We start from the raw sequence: 17,470 nt of genomic DNA on the forward strand, positions 1-17,470 counted from the left end.
TGGCCTTCATAGCCAGAGGATTCGAGTACAGGAGCAGGGATGTCTTGCTGCAATTGTACAGGGCCTTGGTGAGACCACACCTGGAATATTGTGTGCAGTTTTGGTCTCCTTATCTGAGGAAGGATGTACTTGCTATAGAGGGAGTGCAGCGAAGGTTTACCCGACTGATGCCTGGGATGGCGGGACTGACATATGAGGAGAGATTGAGTTGATTAGGATTATATTCGCTGGAGTTCAGAAGAATATGGGGGGATCTCATAGAAACCTATAAAATTCTAACAGGACTAGACAGGGTAGATATAGGAAGGATATTCCCAATGGTGGGGGAGTCCAGAACCAGGGGTCACAGTCTGAGGATATGGGGTAAACCATTTAGGACTGAGATGAGGAGAAATTTCTTCACCCAGAGAGCGGTGAGCCTGTGGAATTCGTTACCACAGAAAGTAGTTGAGACCAAAACTCTATGTTTTCAAGAAGGAGTTAGATATAGCTCTTGGGGTGAAAGGGATCAAAGGGTATGGGGAGAAAGCGGGAGCAGGCTATTGAGTTGGATGATCAGCCATGATCGTAATGAATGGTGGAGCAGGCTTGAAGGGCCGAATGGCCTACTCCTGCTCCTAGTTTCTATGTTTTAATGTTTCTATGTGTCAGAAACTTTGGAACAGCAACTTAAAATTGACAGGGGCAAAAGCACAACAGAATTTTTACGTGGTTCACTTTGAGTCATAAGAAGGAAAAGAGGTGTTAGATGTCTAAAAGGGGCACGAAAATATGGAACTTCAGAGAATCAGTGAATGTTCCAGTGTAAAGAAGGTCATTTCTCCCACCAGTGCTCTGCTTTCTTCACATGAGCCAGTCTAACCATAGTCCAGTTAGAATCCCTCTTTATAACTATCTAATTCTTTAAATCTTGCCATAAATCTCTTAAATCATGGACTTTCCAACAACATTTGATAAGTTAGCACATCCACTGTGCTACATTTATCCTCTCTTGGATATGTTCAGTATGGTGATCAAACACAGCCTGATTAATTCGCCCCATACTACTCTAGTCTGTAGTAATAGACTGATTAGCCTGTGACTTCTGGTCCCATTTCTACTTCCTTTATTAAAGAGGAGAGTCACAAACTGCCCAACTATGTTCCTCTGGCACAATTTTCCCTCCTGATGAATTCTTTCCCCAGCTTCTCGCGGGATCTTGGATTGTAATCTATCAGATTCCAGTGATTTGTCCAGTAATTTCTTTAGCTCCATTTCTCTGAATAATAACCTTCACAATCTGTTCTCCACCCCTGTCATTGCTTCCACCCCTCCGCTCTGAAAACAGAGGTAAAGTCCTTGTTTAATATTACTGTCATTCTGAGTGTCCACAAGTTCACCTCTTCCATTCTGCCCTGATGACCACTCTGCCTGTAGAAAGCTTTTTATTGCCTTTGTTTAAAGAGTTAATTGTTTGTATTTAAACCTACCCTGATAATTCTTTACTTAGGTCTTGGTCACTATGGTATCAGTTGTAAACCAACCAGGCTGGCGGGGGATGTCGCCGGAGTCAATATTATACAGACAGCAACATATGGAGACTTTTGCTTAGCCATATCAGAGGATGGGGATCTTTTTGGCTGGGGCAACTCTGAGTATCTTCAGCTTTCTGCAGTTACTGAGGTTACACAGGTAGGTACTGAAGTCTCCTATCCAGGGAAAGAGGGTGAGATCTCCAATGTCAATATGCATACATAGTGATGACATAGCATGTTAACACAACAGCAGCACAGAGTGAAGGTCTCCTGTCTAGTCAGACACTCTGCCGAGCTCTTAAGCTTGGCTCTGACACTCTGGGCTACCTAGTTTCCACAGCAGAAATAACACATTGACACTTTCAACTCTGGGGGAGAATGGGACAAGCCAGATGGGTTACATCTAAACAGAACTGTGACCAATTTCCTTGCGGGGTGATTTAGTAAGGTTATTGGGAGGGTTTAAACTAACTTGGTAGGAGTTGGGGAACCAGGAGGTAATAACTGCAGAGGGATACCAAGGTGCAAAGAATATTGGGAGAGCAGAGACAAAGCAAGAGAGACGGGTATTAATATGGGTAATGATAAACAGACTGTGACAGGAAGGGACAGAGAGTACAATTCTAAGAGTAAATCAGCAGATAAGGCTAGACGCTACAAAAATAATAAAAGTACAAAATTAAAGGCTCTGCATCTAAACGCACATAACATTCGAAACAAAACAGATGAACTGGTAGCGCAAATAGAAATAAATAAGTACAATTTGATAACCGTTACAGCGACATAGCTACAGGATGACATAGATTAGGAACGAATATTGAAGGGTTCGTGACATTTGCATTTGGGAAGGACAGGAGGTTAGGAAAAGGTGGAGGGGTGGCTCTGTTAATTAATGATGGTATTGGCACATTAGAGAGGGATGGCATAAGTTCAGGAAACCAGGATGTAGAAGCAGTTGGGTTGAGATGAGGAATGATAAAAGCAAGACATCACTTGTGGAAGTGGTGTACAGGCCCCCTAATTGTAACTACAGGGTAGGACAGAATATAAAAGAAGAGATAATGGGAGCCTGCCAGAAAGATACAGCAATAATCATGGGGGATTTTAATCTACACATAGACTGGAAAAATCAGATGGGCAAAGATAGCATTGATGAGGAGTTCATAGAATGTTTTTGGGATCTCAGAACAGCGCGTTCTGGAGCCAACCAGAGAGCAGGCTATACTAGACCTGGTATTAAGCAACGAGATAGGATTAATTGATAACCTCCTAGTGAAGGCACCCCCGAGGTAGCAGCGATCATAATATGTTTGAATTTTATACTCATTTTGAGGGAGAAACAAGTGCATCCAAGACTAGTATTTAAACTTAAATAAGGGCAATTATGAGGGCATAAAAGTAGAGCTATCTAAAGTGAACTGGCAAATGAAGTTAAGGGATAGGTTAATAGAGGTTCAGTGGCAGACATTTAAAGGGATATTACAGAATATACACATTCCAATGAGAGAAAAAAAACTCCTAGGGGAGGGCCCACCATCCGTGGTTAACTAAAAAGTTAAAGACTGTATCAAACTTAAAGAAAAAGCATATAATTACGCAAAGAGAGGTGGCAGGTCAGAATATCGGAAAGAACAAAGAATAACAAAGAATGACGAAAAGATTAATAAAGAGGAAAAAAATTAGAGTGAGAGAAAGCTAGCTAGTAATATAAAGACGGATAGTAAGAGTTTCTATAGATATTTAAATAAGAAAGGAGTTAACAAAGTGAGCATTGGTTCTATAGGGAGTGCATCTGGGGAATTGATAATGGAAAGTAGGGAAATGGCAATGAATTTGCTTCGGTCTTCACTAAAGAGACACAAGTAACATCCCTGAAATAGCTGTAAATCAGGAAATGGAAGGGAGGGAGGAATTCGGGGAAAATTACAATCACCAGGGAAGTGGTATTGAGCAAATTGTTGGGGCTGCGGGCTGACAAATCCCAGGTCTGGATAGACTTCATCTTAACATCTTGAAAGAAGTGGCTAGTGAGATAGTTGATTTTCCAGAATTCCCTAGATTCAAGAAGGTTACATTAGATTGGAAAATAGCAAATATAACTCCTTTATTCAAAAAGAGGGGGGAGACAGAAAGCAGGAAACTACAGGCCAGTTAGCCTAACATCTGTCATAGGGAAAATGTTAGAAGCTATTATTAAAGATGTTATAGGAGGATCCTTAGAAAAATTCAAGGCAACCAGGCAGAGTCAACATGGTTTTTGTAAAAGGGAAATCATGTTTAACCAATTTATTGGAGTCCTTTGGAGTTTAAGAAGTATTTAAGTATTCACTTGTATTGCCTTAGCCTCCAGGGCAATCGGCCAAGCGCTGGAAAATAGAATTAGTGTAGCTAGATCTTTGTTGACGGATGTGGACACAATGGGCCGAATGGCCTCCTGTGCTGTAAATGTCTGAGTCTATGGAATTGGATTGTTATCTGAAAAGAAATTTTTTTGCAGGGCTACTGGAGTAAAGGCAGAGGATTGGGCCTAGGTGGATTGCTCCTTCAGAGGACCAGCACAGACATGATGGGCCGAATGGCTACCTGTGCTGTAACCATTTGATGATTCTGTTATAACCCATTGACACTTCAGATTCCTGGTATATTTTAAAACTGGATTTGATTATGTTCTTTGTTTGGATCACAGGCTGACAGACCATTTTGACTAACTGGATCAGATCTTGTATCCAGGAATATTTAAGGCCTAAATTTCGCTGTTTGGGCCAGATCCCTGCTCTCACCACAATAAAACATTTCCACCTGGCTGCATCTGCAGTTTGTCAATCTTATTTATCACACTCCACACATTCACATACATGCACAATAACCCTAATTTAGACTTTATTACTTTCCCTCTTATACTGTACCTAGTTAATACCTCACTGTTTCCTACTGTAATACTATCTGTCTTTCCCAATACTCTGTGCACCTTGGTATCCCTCTCTAGGATTACTTCCTCGTTTCCACACTCTTACCAAGTTAGTTTAAACACTCCCTAATAGCACTAGCAAATGACCCCGCAAGGAAATTGAAAGTTTATTTTCAATCTGCTTTGAAAGCATCAGTTCGTTTTCACATTTTAAAGTATTTAAAAATAGTTTTATCTTTCTGTTGTTATGACACAGCAGTTGGTAAAGGCTGAGTTATTTAAGATGCCAGAGGGGAACTTTAACAACTGTCATAACCTATATTTTCAATTGGTATGTTTGAGATGCAGTTCTGAATTCAGGAATAAAACCAGCTCAAGAGGTTTTTAATATAGTAACACCAAATTTAAACACACACGTGTCTACAAATTACTACCATAATAACTTCCTCAAATTAATCACTCCTAGGTAAATCTTCATCAAGGCATCAATAGCCCATAGACTAAACAGACACCAAGCAAAGCACATTTTATCTTACAGATTCAAAATGAGGTTCCTTTCAATTTAAAAGCAAAATACTGCGGATGCTGGAAACCTGAAACAAAAACAAAATTTGCTGGAAAAATTCAGCAGGCCTGACAGCATCTGTGGAGGGAAAGATAGAGTTAACGTTTCGCGTCTGTATGACTTCTTCAGAAGTAAAAATGTGGTGAAATATATACCGTTTAAGGGGGCGTCGGACAGGTGAAGCTGTCCTTGGCATATCTGTCCTTGGCCTGCTGCAGTGTTCCTGTGAAGCTCAATGCAAACTGGAGGAACAGCACCTCATCTTTCGATCAGGCACTGTACAGTCTTCCGGACTTAACATTGAGTTCAACAACTTCAGATCATGAACTCTCTCCTCCATCCTCACCCCTTTTTGATCCCCTTTTTAAAATATTTATTTTTAAATTTTTATATATATTTTCCCACCTATTTCTATTATTATTTTTAAAATTTATTTCCATTCATTGTTTTATCCCCACCTTTTAGCCTATTTTGACCTTTTCCCCTCCTCCCATCCCACCCCACCAGGGTTATCTGTCACTTGCTCATCCTGCTTTCTATTCTTAATGTCACCATTCGCGCCTCCTTTAGCCGGTATCACCACCATCAACACCCCTTTGATCTTTTGTTTATGACATCTTTCGCAATCTCTCCTTTGCCTTCACCTATCGTTGGCCTTCTATCCAGCTTCACCTGTCCCACCCCCCCTTAAACAGTATATATTTCACCACATTTTTTTTACTTCTCTTTATTTCTGAAGAGTCAAAAGGACGCGAAACGTTAACTCTGTCTTTCTCTCCACAGATGCTGTCAGACCTGCTGAGTTTTTCCAGCAATTTTTGTTTTTGTTTCCTTTCAATTTGTTTCTTTTGCAGACAGTTGTAGGCTAACAGGCTGCTTAGATATTACATACCTCTGACCTGCATGCACAAAACTCTTTTCCGTATATACCTAGCCTTCTCTTTGAATGCGAATTCTCATTGTATCACCAGGCCCTTTGAACTCCACCTCTTCTAACAATAAAACCCTTTTCATAGTATCAGTTTTATTAGTAATATAAACATATTGCTTGGTGCATCCTAGCTAGGTGCAAGATTTCACCCCAGTCTTTGAATGGTTTATTCAACAAAATGCAAATGTATCCTCTACCTTACTGTTTAACACCTCAAAACTACTATACATCAAAGCACCCAGACTAGCTGGCTTTAATCCAATTAAGACACACACACACACCCACAGACACAAACCATACCACAAGTCAAATTTAAAATAATTTCCAATAGCATCATATACATTAATTTCTTCATGACACTGGGAAGTTGCAGCTTATTTTGTGATTATCCTACATCTTCTGTTTTGATGGCAATGAACATGGAATTCTAATTAGATATTGTATCTTTTCTTTGTAATGAAAGCACCAAATAGGGAATGTTTCTATATTCTATCTACAACATTATCAAAGAATAAAACTGAATTAGGTTTTGGTTAGCCACTGTCAAGGAAGAGACAATATCCAAAACTCTAGATTGATCCCTGCTTTTTGAGGTTAGTTGCCCTGACTATAGGCAGCATGGTTGATGCGTAAATCTGTTGGAAGGCAGCTGTTGAAGGTTATGGATGAACCCTAGGGGAATCCAAGCCATAGTTCCCTGAAAATGAGAGTGCAGGAAATGAGAGTTTAAAGACCAGTCAGTTTTTGGGTTTCATGAGCAGATTACTAAGTAGAGAGATAATCATAAACAGAGCATGGCTGTGTTAGGATGTTCTCCACAGTTCTTGGTGCATTATGCTGTGGTAACTGGGAAAGTTGAAAAATCTCTCAACAAAGTGAGACTTTCCTTCATTATAAATTCATATTTTTATTGCAGGTGAATGTTCCGAAGCACCTCCCGTTTAAAGGAGTTGGAAAGATAAAGCAGGCAGCGTGTGGTGGGACTCATGCTGCAATCCTTAACAGTGAGTTCTATTTGTTTTAACAGCATACTTTAGATCTTTTACTTTCCTGGCAGCCTTAATCCCAAATAACAGCATTAGGTATCACAGGTGACCATAACTGGATTGATTACACTTGCCCCCTGGACTGGCGCTTCAGGGTTTACCCTCTGGTTACATGATGTTCAATTTGGACTGCCACATTGGGCCACAGGTTGTGAAAGTTATTGTGAGCCTAATGGCGCTCACTTTTATTTGTGGGCATCTGCAAAAACAGCTTTGGGCAGATGTGCGTTTAAAAATTGAAATGTTGCTGTTGGAGAGCAGCCATTCACTGGTATTAGCTCAGAAAATTGTCAACTGGCAGCCTGGCTCCTTGGTGAACTGCTCTGAGTTTTTCTAATATTCGCTCATGGGATGCGGGCCCATCGTCCACTGCAGCAACTTCTCCTTTGAATTAATTTCACGCCTGAATGCTCTAACCCTTTTCTATGTTTCCTTTGTCATTAAAATAGAAATCAGCTTGCCTGCCTTTCACTTAGTGATCACAGCCAAAAGATGTCTGACTTGCTTTCACGAAGCACTTCTCATGTGCTCCAAGTCCCTCACAGCCAGGCAGTTAGCAACAAGAGTAGGCCATGCAGCCCCTAAGTTCCGTTCAATTAATTCATGGCTGACCTGTAACATATCTCCACCTGAGTACCTTAGTTCCACATCCCATAACATCGAGAAAGCCATATTAGTTTTGAAATTTTCACTTGGCTTCTAGTCTTGACAGCTTTTTTTGAAAGGGAGTGGTTGTAAGCGGAGTGCATCATGAACAGAGTGTAAAAGTTGGAAATATCATACAAGGGGGAAGCAGGTGCTGCTTTTTTCCACCAATGCTGTGGTTTGTGGCAGTAAGTATTTAAAACCTTGTCCAGCCTTTTAGTGCTTAGCACAAGTCAGTTTGTAGAAAAAGGATAGAAAAACAAGCTAGAAGGTCGATATATATGATGCAAATAATCTCGATTAAGATATAGCAGAGCAGGTTTTGTGTCTGGACTGCAGAATGTGGGAGTTTGTGAACACCGAGACTGTTGTGTGAACAAATCTGCAGCAGATGTCTCCATCTCAAATCTCTCAGTTTCAAGAGGCATTGAGCTACATGTCAATTGGAGACACTTATACATGTAGGGAGGGGAGAAGTATCCAGACAGTTTGCTCTAGGCCTCAGTCACACCTTGTAGAGAGCTGCAGCTTCAAAATGGTCAATGGTGTACAGAGAAAGGGAACCCAGTTGAGGGAGGAAGCGAGGATGTGCTGAAACTGATCCTATCGAACAGGTACATTGTACTTTTTAGCTTCTTTAACTCTTTCACCGGATGTGGGCATCATTGGCTAAGCCAGCATTTATTTCCCATCCCTAATCGCCCTTGGGAAGGTGATGGTGAGTCGCTGCCTTGAACCACTGTGCTGATGTGGTGTAGGTACACCCACAGTGCTGTGAGGAATGTCCTCTTCTAATCAGCTCCCACAGCACAGCACCACTGTCACCACCCACCCACCCTCCCCCCACCATAACCCAGTCAATTTCAGATCAATAGTGAGGACCGTTTTCCATATCTTGGGAACCTCGCCTCGATGAAGGCAGACATAGACAAGCAGATAAAACAGGGCAAGAGCAGTGGGCCAGGGGACTGAAAAAAAGCGCAAGAGCAGCAAACCAGAGAGAACTGGTAAAGTGGCGTAAGGGTGGGCAACGGGTAAAGTGGTGTGAAGGCGCACGTGGGCGGAGAACCAAAGAGAATGCGTAAAACAGTGGGAGAGCGGCGAATCAGGGAGAACGGGTAAAACAGCGGGAGAGTGGAGAATCAGAGAGAACAGGTAAAACAGCGCGAGAGCGGAGAGTCAGGGAGAACGGGTAAAACAGCGCGAGAGTGGAGAATCACAGAGAACGGGTAAAACAGCGCGAGAGTGGAGAATCAGAGAGAACGGGTAAAACAGCGCGAGAGTGGAGAGTCAGAGAGAACGGGTAAAACAGCGGGAGAGCGGAGAGTCAGAGAGAACGGGTAAAACAGCGCGAGAGCGGAGAGTCAGAGAGAACGGGTAAAACAGCGGGAGAGCGGAGAGTCAGAGAGAACGGGTAAAACAGCGCGAGGGCGGAGAATCAGAGAGAACGGGTAAAACAGCGCGAGAGCGGAGAGTCAGAGAGAACGGGTAAAACAGCGCGAGAGCGGAGAATCAGAGAGAACGGGTAAAATAGCGCGACAGTGGAGAATCAGAGAGAACGGGTAAAACAGCGTGAGAGTGGAGAACGGATGGAAAGGCGCGAGACCGGAGAACGGATGAAAAGGCGCGAGACCGGAGAACGGATGAAAAGGCGCGAGACCGGAGAACGGATGAAAAGGCGCGAGAGCGGAGAACGGATGAAAAGGCGCGAGACCGGGGAACGGATGAAAAGGCGCGAGACCGGGGAACGGATGGAAAGGCGCAAGACCGGAGAACGGATGGAAAGGCGCGAGACCGGAGAACGGATGAAAAGGCGCGAGACCGGGGAACGGATGAAAAGGCGCGAGACCGGGGAACGGATGAAAAGGCGCGAGACCGGAGAACGGATGAAAAGGCGCGAGAGCGGAGAACGGATGAAAAGGCGCGAGACCGGAGAACGGATGAAAAGGCGCGAGAGCGGAGAACGGATGAAAAGGCGCGAGAACGGATGAAAAGGCGCGAGACCGGAGAACGGATGAAAAGGCGCGAGAGAGGAAAACCAGGAAGAACGGATAAAACAGCGCGAGACCGGAGAACGGATAAAACAGCGCGAGAGCGGAGAACGGATAAAACGACGCGAGCTCTGTGTCATCTGCAAATTTGGAGATATTACATTTAATTCCCTCATCTAAATCATTAATATATATTGTGAATAGCTGGGGTCCCAGCACCGATCCCTGCGGTACCCCACTAGTCACTGCCTGCCATTCGGAAAAAGCCCGTTTGTTCCTACTCTTTGTTTCCTGTCTGCCAACCGGTTTTCTATCCATCTCAATACCCTACACCCAATCCCATGCGCTTTAATTTCACATGCTAATCTCTTATGTGGACTTTGTTGAAAGCCTTCTGAAAGTCCAAATAAACCACATCCACTGGCTCCCCCTCATCAACTCTACTAGTTACATCCTCAAAAAATTCCAGTACATTTGTCAAGCATGATTTCCCTTTCATAAATCCATGCTGACTCTGTCCGATTCTACCACTGTTTTCCAAGTGCTCAGCTATTAAATCTTTTATAATGGACTCTAGAATTTTCCCCACTACCGATGTCAGGCTGACTGGTCTATAATTCCCTGCTTTCTCTCTGCCTCCCTTTTTAAATAGTGGGGTTACATTAGCTGCCCTCCAATCTGTAGGAACTGTTCCAGAGTCTATAGAATCTTGGAAGATGACCACCAATGCATCCACTATTTCTAGGGCAACTTCCTTAAGAACTCTGGGATGTAGATTATCAGGCCCCGGGGATTTATCAGCCTTCAATCCCATCAATTTCCTCAACACCATTTCCCTACTAATACTGGTTTCTTTCAGTTCCTCCCTCTCACTAAACCTTGTGTTCCCCAACATTTATGGTATGTTATTTGTGTCCTCCTTTGTGAAGACAGAACCAAAGTATGTATTTAGTTGGTCAGCCATTTCTTTGTTCCCCATTATAAATTCCCCTGTTTCTGACTGTAAGGGATCTACATTTGTCTTCACCAATCTTTTTCTCTTCACAAACCTATAGAAGCTTTTACAGTCAGTTTTTATGTTCCCCGCAAGCTTACTGTCATACTCTATTTTCCCCTTCTTAATCAATCCCTTGGTCCTCCTTTGCTGAATTCTAAACTGTTCCCAATCCTCAGGTCTGTTGTTTTTTCTGGCTAATTTGTATGCCTCTTCCTTGCATCTAATACTATCTCTAATTTCCCTTGTAAGCCATGGTTTGGCCATCTTTCCTGTTTTACTTTTGCGCCAGACAGGAATAAACAATTGTTGCAGTTCACCCATGCGCCGTTTGAATGTTTATCATTGCCTATCCACCGTCATCCCTTTAAGTAACGTTTCCCAATCCATCATAGCCAACTCGCGCCTCATACCATTGTAGTTTCAAAGAACAAAGAAAAGTACAGCACAGGAACAGGATCTTCGGCCCTCCAAGCCTGTGCCGATCATATTGCCCGTCAACTAAAACATTTTGCACTTCCGGGGTCCGTATCCCTCTATTCCCATCCTATTCATGTATTTGTCAAGCTGCCTCTTAAACCCCACTATCGTACCTGCTTCCACCACCTCCTCTGGTAGCGAATTCCAGACACTCACTACCCTCTGCATAAAAAAACTTGCCCCGCACATCTCCTCTATAGTTTTCTCCTCTCACCTTAAATCTATGTCCCCTAGAAATTGACTCTTCCACCCTGGGAAAAAGCTTCTGACTATCTACTCTGTCCATGCCGCTCATAATTTTGTAAACTTCGATCAAGTCGACCCTCAATCTCCGTCGCTCTAGTGAGAACAATCCGAGTTTCTCCAACCTCTCCTCATAGCTAATAACCTCCAGACCAGGCAGCATCCTGGTAAACCTCCTCTGCACCCTGTCCAACACCTCCATATCCTTCTGGTAATGTGGTGACCAGAATTGCACGCAATATTCCAAGTGTGGCCTAACCAAGGTTCTATACAGCTGCAGCATGACTTCCCAGCTTTTATACTCAATACCCCTGCCAATGAAGGCAAGCATGCCATATGCCTTCCTGACTACCTTATCCACCTGCGTTGCCACTTTCAATGACCTGTGGACCTGTACACCCAGATCCCTCTGCCCGTCGATGCACTTAAGGTTTCTGCCATTTACTATATAATTCCTGCCTGTATTAGACCTTCCAAAATGCATTATCTCGCATTTGTCCGGATTAAACTCCATCTGCCATTTCTCCGCCCAAGTCTCCAACCGATCTATATCCTGTTGTATCCTTTGACAATCCTCTTCACTATCTGCAACTCCTCCAACCTTAGTGTCGTCTGCAAACTTACTAATTAGCCCAGTTACATTTTCCTCCAAATCATTTATGTATACTACAAACAGCAACGGTCCCAGCGCTGATCCCTGTGGAACTCCACTAGTCACAGCTCTCCATTCAGAAAAGCACCCTTCCACTGCTACCCTCTGTCTTCTATGACCAAGCCAATTCTGTATCCATTTTGCCAGCTCACCTCTGATCCAGTGCGACTTTACCTTCTGTACCAGTCTGCCATGAGGGACCTTGTCAAAGGCCTTACTGAAATCCATGTTTATAACATCCACTGACCTTCCATCGTCGATCATCTTTGTCACTTCCTCGGAAAACTCGATCAAGTTAGTGAGACATGACCTCCCCTTCACAAAACCATGCTGCCTTTCACTAATACACCCATTTGCTTCCAAATGGTAGTAAATCCTGTCACGAAGAATCTTCTCCAATAATTTCCCTACCACTGACATAAGGCCTGTAATTTCCTGGATTATCCCTGCTACCCTTCTTAAACAATGGAACAACATTGGCCATTCTCCAGTCCTCTGGGACCTCACCCGTAGCCAGTGAGGATACAAAAATTTCTGTCAAGGCCCCAGCAATCTCCTCCCTTGCCTCCCTCAGTACTCTGGGGTAGATCCCATCTGGCCCTGGGGACTTATCCACCTTAATATTCTTCAAGACGCCTAACACCTCCGCTTTTTTGATCTCAACATGATCCAGGCTATCTACACACTCTTCCCTAGACAAATCGACCCCTAAGTCCTTCTCTTTGGTGAATACTGATCAGAAGTATTCATTTAGTATCTCTCCCATTTCTTCTGGCTCCACACGCAGATTCCCACCTCTGTCCCTGAGTGGGCCTACCCTTTCCCTGGCTACCCTCTTGCTTTTTACATATGTATAAAAGGCCTTGGGATTTTCCCTAATCTTGGTTGCCAGTGACTTTTCATGACCCCTTTTAGCCCTCCTGACTCCTCGTTCAAGTTTCTTCCTACTTTCTTTATGTTCTCCACGGGATTAATCTGTTCCCAGCCTTCTAGCCCTTATGAATGCTTCCCTTTTCTTTTTGACTAATCTCGCAATATCCTTCGTTATCCAAGGTTCCTGAAACTTGCCATACTTATCCTTCATCCTAGCAGGAACATGCCGGTCCTGAATTCTTATCAACTGACGTTTGAAAGCCCCCCACATGTCAGTTGTTGATTTGCCCTCAAACATCCGCCTCCAGTCTAGATTCCTCAGTTCCTGCCTAATATTGTTATAATTAGCCTTCCCCCAATTAAGCACCTTAACCCGAGGACTCCTGTTATCCTTATCCACCAGTACCTTGAAACTTACTGAATTATGGTCACTTTTCCCGAAATGCTGAAACCTCGACCACCTGGCTGGGTTCATTCCCTAATACCAGGTCCAGTATGGCCCCTTCCCTAGTTGGACTATCTACATATTGTCTCAGGAAGCCCTCCTGGATGCACCTTACAAATTCTGCACCATCCAAACCCCTAGCACTAAGTGATTCCCAGTTAAAATCACCCACCACAACAACCCTATTGCTTTTACATCTTTCCAAAATCTGCCTACATAACTGTTCCTCAATCTCCCGCTGGCAATTGGAAGGCCTATAGTAAACCCCCAACATTGTGACTGCACCCTTCCTATTCCGGAGCTCTACCCATATTGCCTCGCTGCATGAGCCCACCGAGGTGTCCTCCTGTCGTACAGCTGTGATATTCCCCTTAACCAGCAGTGCAACTTCCCCACCTCTTCTACATCCCTCTCTATCCTGCCTGAAACATCTAAATCCTGGAACGTTTATCTGCCAATCCTGTCCATCCTTCAACCAAGTCTCTGTAATAGCAATAACATCATTGTCCCAAGTACTAATCCAAGCTCTAAGCTCATCTGCCTTGCCAGTTATACTTCTCGCATTGAAACAAATGCATTTCAGACACCCTGTCTCACACTGTGTTCAGTAATTTCTTCCTGCCTGCCCTTCCTCTTAGTCCTGGCCATATTCACTGGTTCCCAGTCATTTATTTCACCTGCTGACCTATTGCTCTGGTTCCCACCCCCCTGCCATACTAGTTTAAACCCTCCCGAGTGACACTAGCAAACCTCGCAGCCAGGATATTGGTGTACCCCCAGTTTAGATGCAACCCGTCCTTCTTGTACAGGTCCCACCTGCTCCGGAAGAGATCCCACTGATCCAGATATCGGAAACCCTCCCTCCTACACCATCTGTTCAGCCACGTGTTCAGCTGCACTATCTTCCTATTTCTAGCCTCACTGGCACGTGGCACAGGGAGTAATCCTGAGATTACAACCCTAGAGGTCCTGTTTTGTAACTTTCTGCCTAACTCCCTGAACTCCCGCTGCAGGACCTCGTCACACTTCCTGCCTATGTTGTTAGTACCAATGTGTACCACCCTCTGGCTGTTCTCCCTCCCCCTTCAGAATGTCCCGTATCCGATCAGAGACATCCTGGACCCTGGCACCAGGGAGGCAACATATCATCCTGGTGTCTCTTTCACGACCACAGAAGTGCCTGTCTGAGCCACTGACTATAGAGTCCCCTATGACAATTGCTCTTCTGTGCTTTGACCCCCCGCTGCTGAACAACAGAGACAGCCGTGGTGCCACTGCTCTGGCTACTGCTGTTGTTTTCTCCTGATAGGCCATCCCCCCCAACAGTATCTAAAATGATATACCTGTTAGAGAGGGGGACAGCCACAGGGGATTTCTGCACTGACTGCCTGCCCCTTCTAGCGGTCACCCATCTGTCTGTCTGTACCTTGGGTGTGACCACGTCTGTAAAACTCCTGTCTATGACGCTTTCTGCCACCTGAATGCTCCTAAGTGCATCCAACTGCTGCTCCAACCGATCCATGCGGTCTGTGAGGAGCTGCAATTGGGTACACTTCCTGCAGATGTAGTTGTCCGGGACACTTGAAGCGTCACAGATTTCCCACTTCCCACAGGTGAAGCACTTCACCCCAGCAACTGCCATTTCTAGAACTATTTAATAAATTAAATCTAATAACTGCTTATTGACTCCTTATTAACTATACGTTCCCTAGGGCTAGATTTCTACTATAAATGCTAAATTCTAAGAACAGTAATCCCCTGATTCTGGTCTAGATCTATATCAGGTCACAGATTTACCGTGACGCCACTTTTAATTTTATTTTTAACGACTCGAGGTCCGCAAATCCCCGAGGTAAGGTTTTTATACTCACCTCTCTGGAACTCTCCTCGCGCTCTTTTATCCTGTGTGTCCACCGCTCTCCTCACGCTCTTTTATCCTGTGTCTCCGCCGCTCTCCTCGCGCTCTTTTATCCTGTGTCTCCGCCGCTCTCCTCGTGCTCTTTTATCCCGTGTCTCCGCCGCTCTCCTCGCGCTCTTTTATCCCATGTCTCCGCTCTCCTCGCGCTCTTTTATCTTGTGTCTCCGCCTCTCTCCTCTCGCTCTTTTATCCTGTGTCTCCACCTCTCTCCTCTCGCTCTTTTATCCTGTGTCTCCGCCTCTCTCCTCTCGCTCTTTTATCCTGTGTCTCCGCCGCTCTCCTCTCACTCTTTTATCCTGTGTCTCCGCCTCTCTCCTCGCGCTCTTTTATCCCGTGTCTCCGCTCTCCTCGTGCTCTTTTATCCTGTGTTTCCGCCGCTCTCCTCGCGCTCTTTTATCCTGTGTGTCCGCCGCTCTCCTCGCGCTCTTTTATCCTGTGTCTCCGCCGCCCTCCTCACGCTCTTTTATCCTGTGTCTCCGCCGCTCTCCTCTCGCTCTTTTATCCTGAGTCTCCACTGCTCTCCTCGTGCTCTTTTATCCTGAGTCTCCACCGCTCTCCTCGCGCTCTTTTATCCTGTGACTCTGCCGCTCTCCTCGCGCTCTTTTATCCTGGTTCTCCGCTGCTCTCCTCGCGCTCTTTTATCCCGTGCCTCCGCCGCTCTCCTCGCGCTCTTTAATCCTGAGTCTCCACCGCTCTCCTCGCGCTCTTTTATCCTGTGTCTCCGCCGCTGTCCTCTCGCTCTTTTATCCTGTGTCTCCGCCGCTCTCTTCGCGCTCGTTTATCCTGTATCTCCGCCGCTCTCCTCACGCTCTTTTATCCTGTGTCTCCGCCGCTCTCCTCGCGCTCTTTTATCCTGTATCTCCGCCGCTCTCCTCGCGCTCTTTTATCCTGTGTCTCCGCCGCTCTCCTCGCGCTCTTTTATCCTGTATCTCCGCCGCTCTCCTCGCGCTCTTTTATCCTGTGTCTCCGCCTCTCTCCTCGCGCTCTTTTATCCTGTGTCACCACCGCTCTCCTCGTGCTCTTTTATCCTGTGTCTCCGCTGCTCTCTTCGCGCTCTTTTATCCTGTGTCTCCGCTGCTCTCCTCGCGCTCTTTTATCCTGTGTCTCCGCTGCTCTCCTCGCGCTCTTTTATACTGTGTCTCCGCCGCTCTCCTCACGCTCTTTTATCCTGTGTCTCCGCCGCTCTCCTCGCGCTCTTTTATCCTTTATTAAGATTCAGGACCCAAGTCAAAGAATCAACTACGTCACTCTCCATCTTGATGAAGAATTCTATCATATTATGGTCACTGTTCCCCAAGGGGCCTCGCACAACTAGATTGCCAATTATTCCTTTCGCATTACACAATACCCAGTCTAGGACGGCCTGTTCTCTCGTTGGTTCCTCAATGTATTGGTCCAGAAAAACATCCCGTTTACACTCCAGGAATTCCTGCTCTACGGTATTGTTACTAATTTGATTTGCCCAATCTATATGCATATTAATTTGATACAGAACCAGTTCATACCCCTAAATGGCAAGAGTTCTACTTGCTAAACAAAACAGGTCTGGGTAACTAAAGAAGTAACAGTGTGAGCGGGGGGGATATTTTTTAAAAGCTTACAAAATTGCAGAAAATAGCACTGACCCGGGAGAATGGGAAGCATAGCACAACAAAAGAGATAGTGAGAGCTACGAAAAGGGAATATGAAGCTGCTAAGGAATATCACAATCAACACACAACGCTTTTACATTTATATTTTAAAAAAAGGATGGTCAGGAGCAGTGTGGACACAATGAAAACTGATAACTGATATTTCCAATAAAACAAGGAAATGGCAGGCATGAATTTACAGTATAGGAAGCGGTCAGCATGCCAGACATCCCACGGAAACTAATATGGAATTAGGGACTGGGTCTCACCAAAATTAATGTAAGTGAAACAACAGTAATGAAAAAACTAATAGCATTTGAGAATGATAAAACCCCAGGACCAGATGGCTTTGGTCCCAGGGTTATAAAGAAAATAGTTGAGTACATTGCAGATGCCTTAAACATGATCTTCCAAAGTTCTCTCAATTTGGGACTCATTCCTTTAGATTGTAAAATTAGGCTTGTCACTGCTATTTTAGAAATGATGAGGGGGAAAGCAGGAAATTTTAAATCAGTTCACCTAATGTCTGTTGTCAGGAAATTACTCAAGTCTATAATTAAGGAGCGGGTGTCTGAACACCTTGAAAATTTTCAGTTGGTTGGAGAGCCACCATGGATTTGTAAAGAGCAGGTCA

At 44.6% G+C, this 17,470-nt stretch overlaps 1 protein-coding gene across 1 annotated transcript in view; it reads left to right on the forward strand.

The window, feature by feature from the left end:
- rcc1l (RCC1 like) overlaps positions 1 to 17,470 on the forward strand; it is a 60,586-nt gene that overhangs the window by 27,740 nt on the left and 15,376 nt on the right. Inside the window, exons 7-8 of the mRNA XM_078548765.1 lie at positions 1,490 to 1,671; positions 6,835 to 6,922. Coding sequence (XP_078404891.1) covers positions 1,490 to 1,671; positions 6,835 to 6,922 — 270 coding nt within the window. The remainder of the gene's footprint in view (positions 1 to 1,489; positions 1,672 to 6,834; positions 6,923 to 17,470) is intronic.

This window comes from Cetorhinus maximus, chromosome 9 (assembly GCF_964194155.1).
Source record: "Cetorhinus maximus chromosome 9, sCetMax3.hap1.1, whole genome shotgun sequence".
In the NCBI taxonomy this organism is placed as follows: domain Eukaryota; kingdom Metazoa; phylum Chordata; class Chondrichthyes; order Lamniformes; family Cetorhinidae; genus Cetorhinus; species Cetorhinus maximus.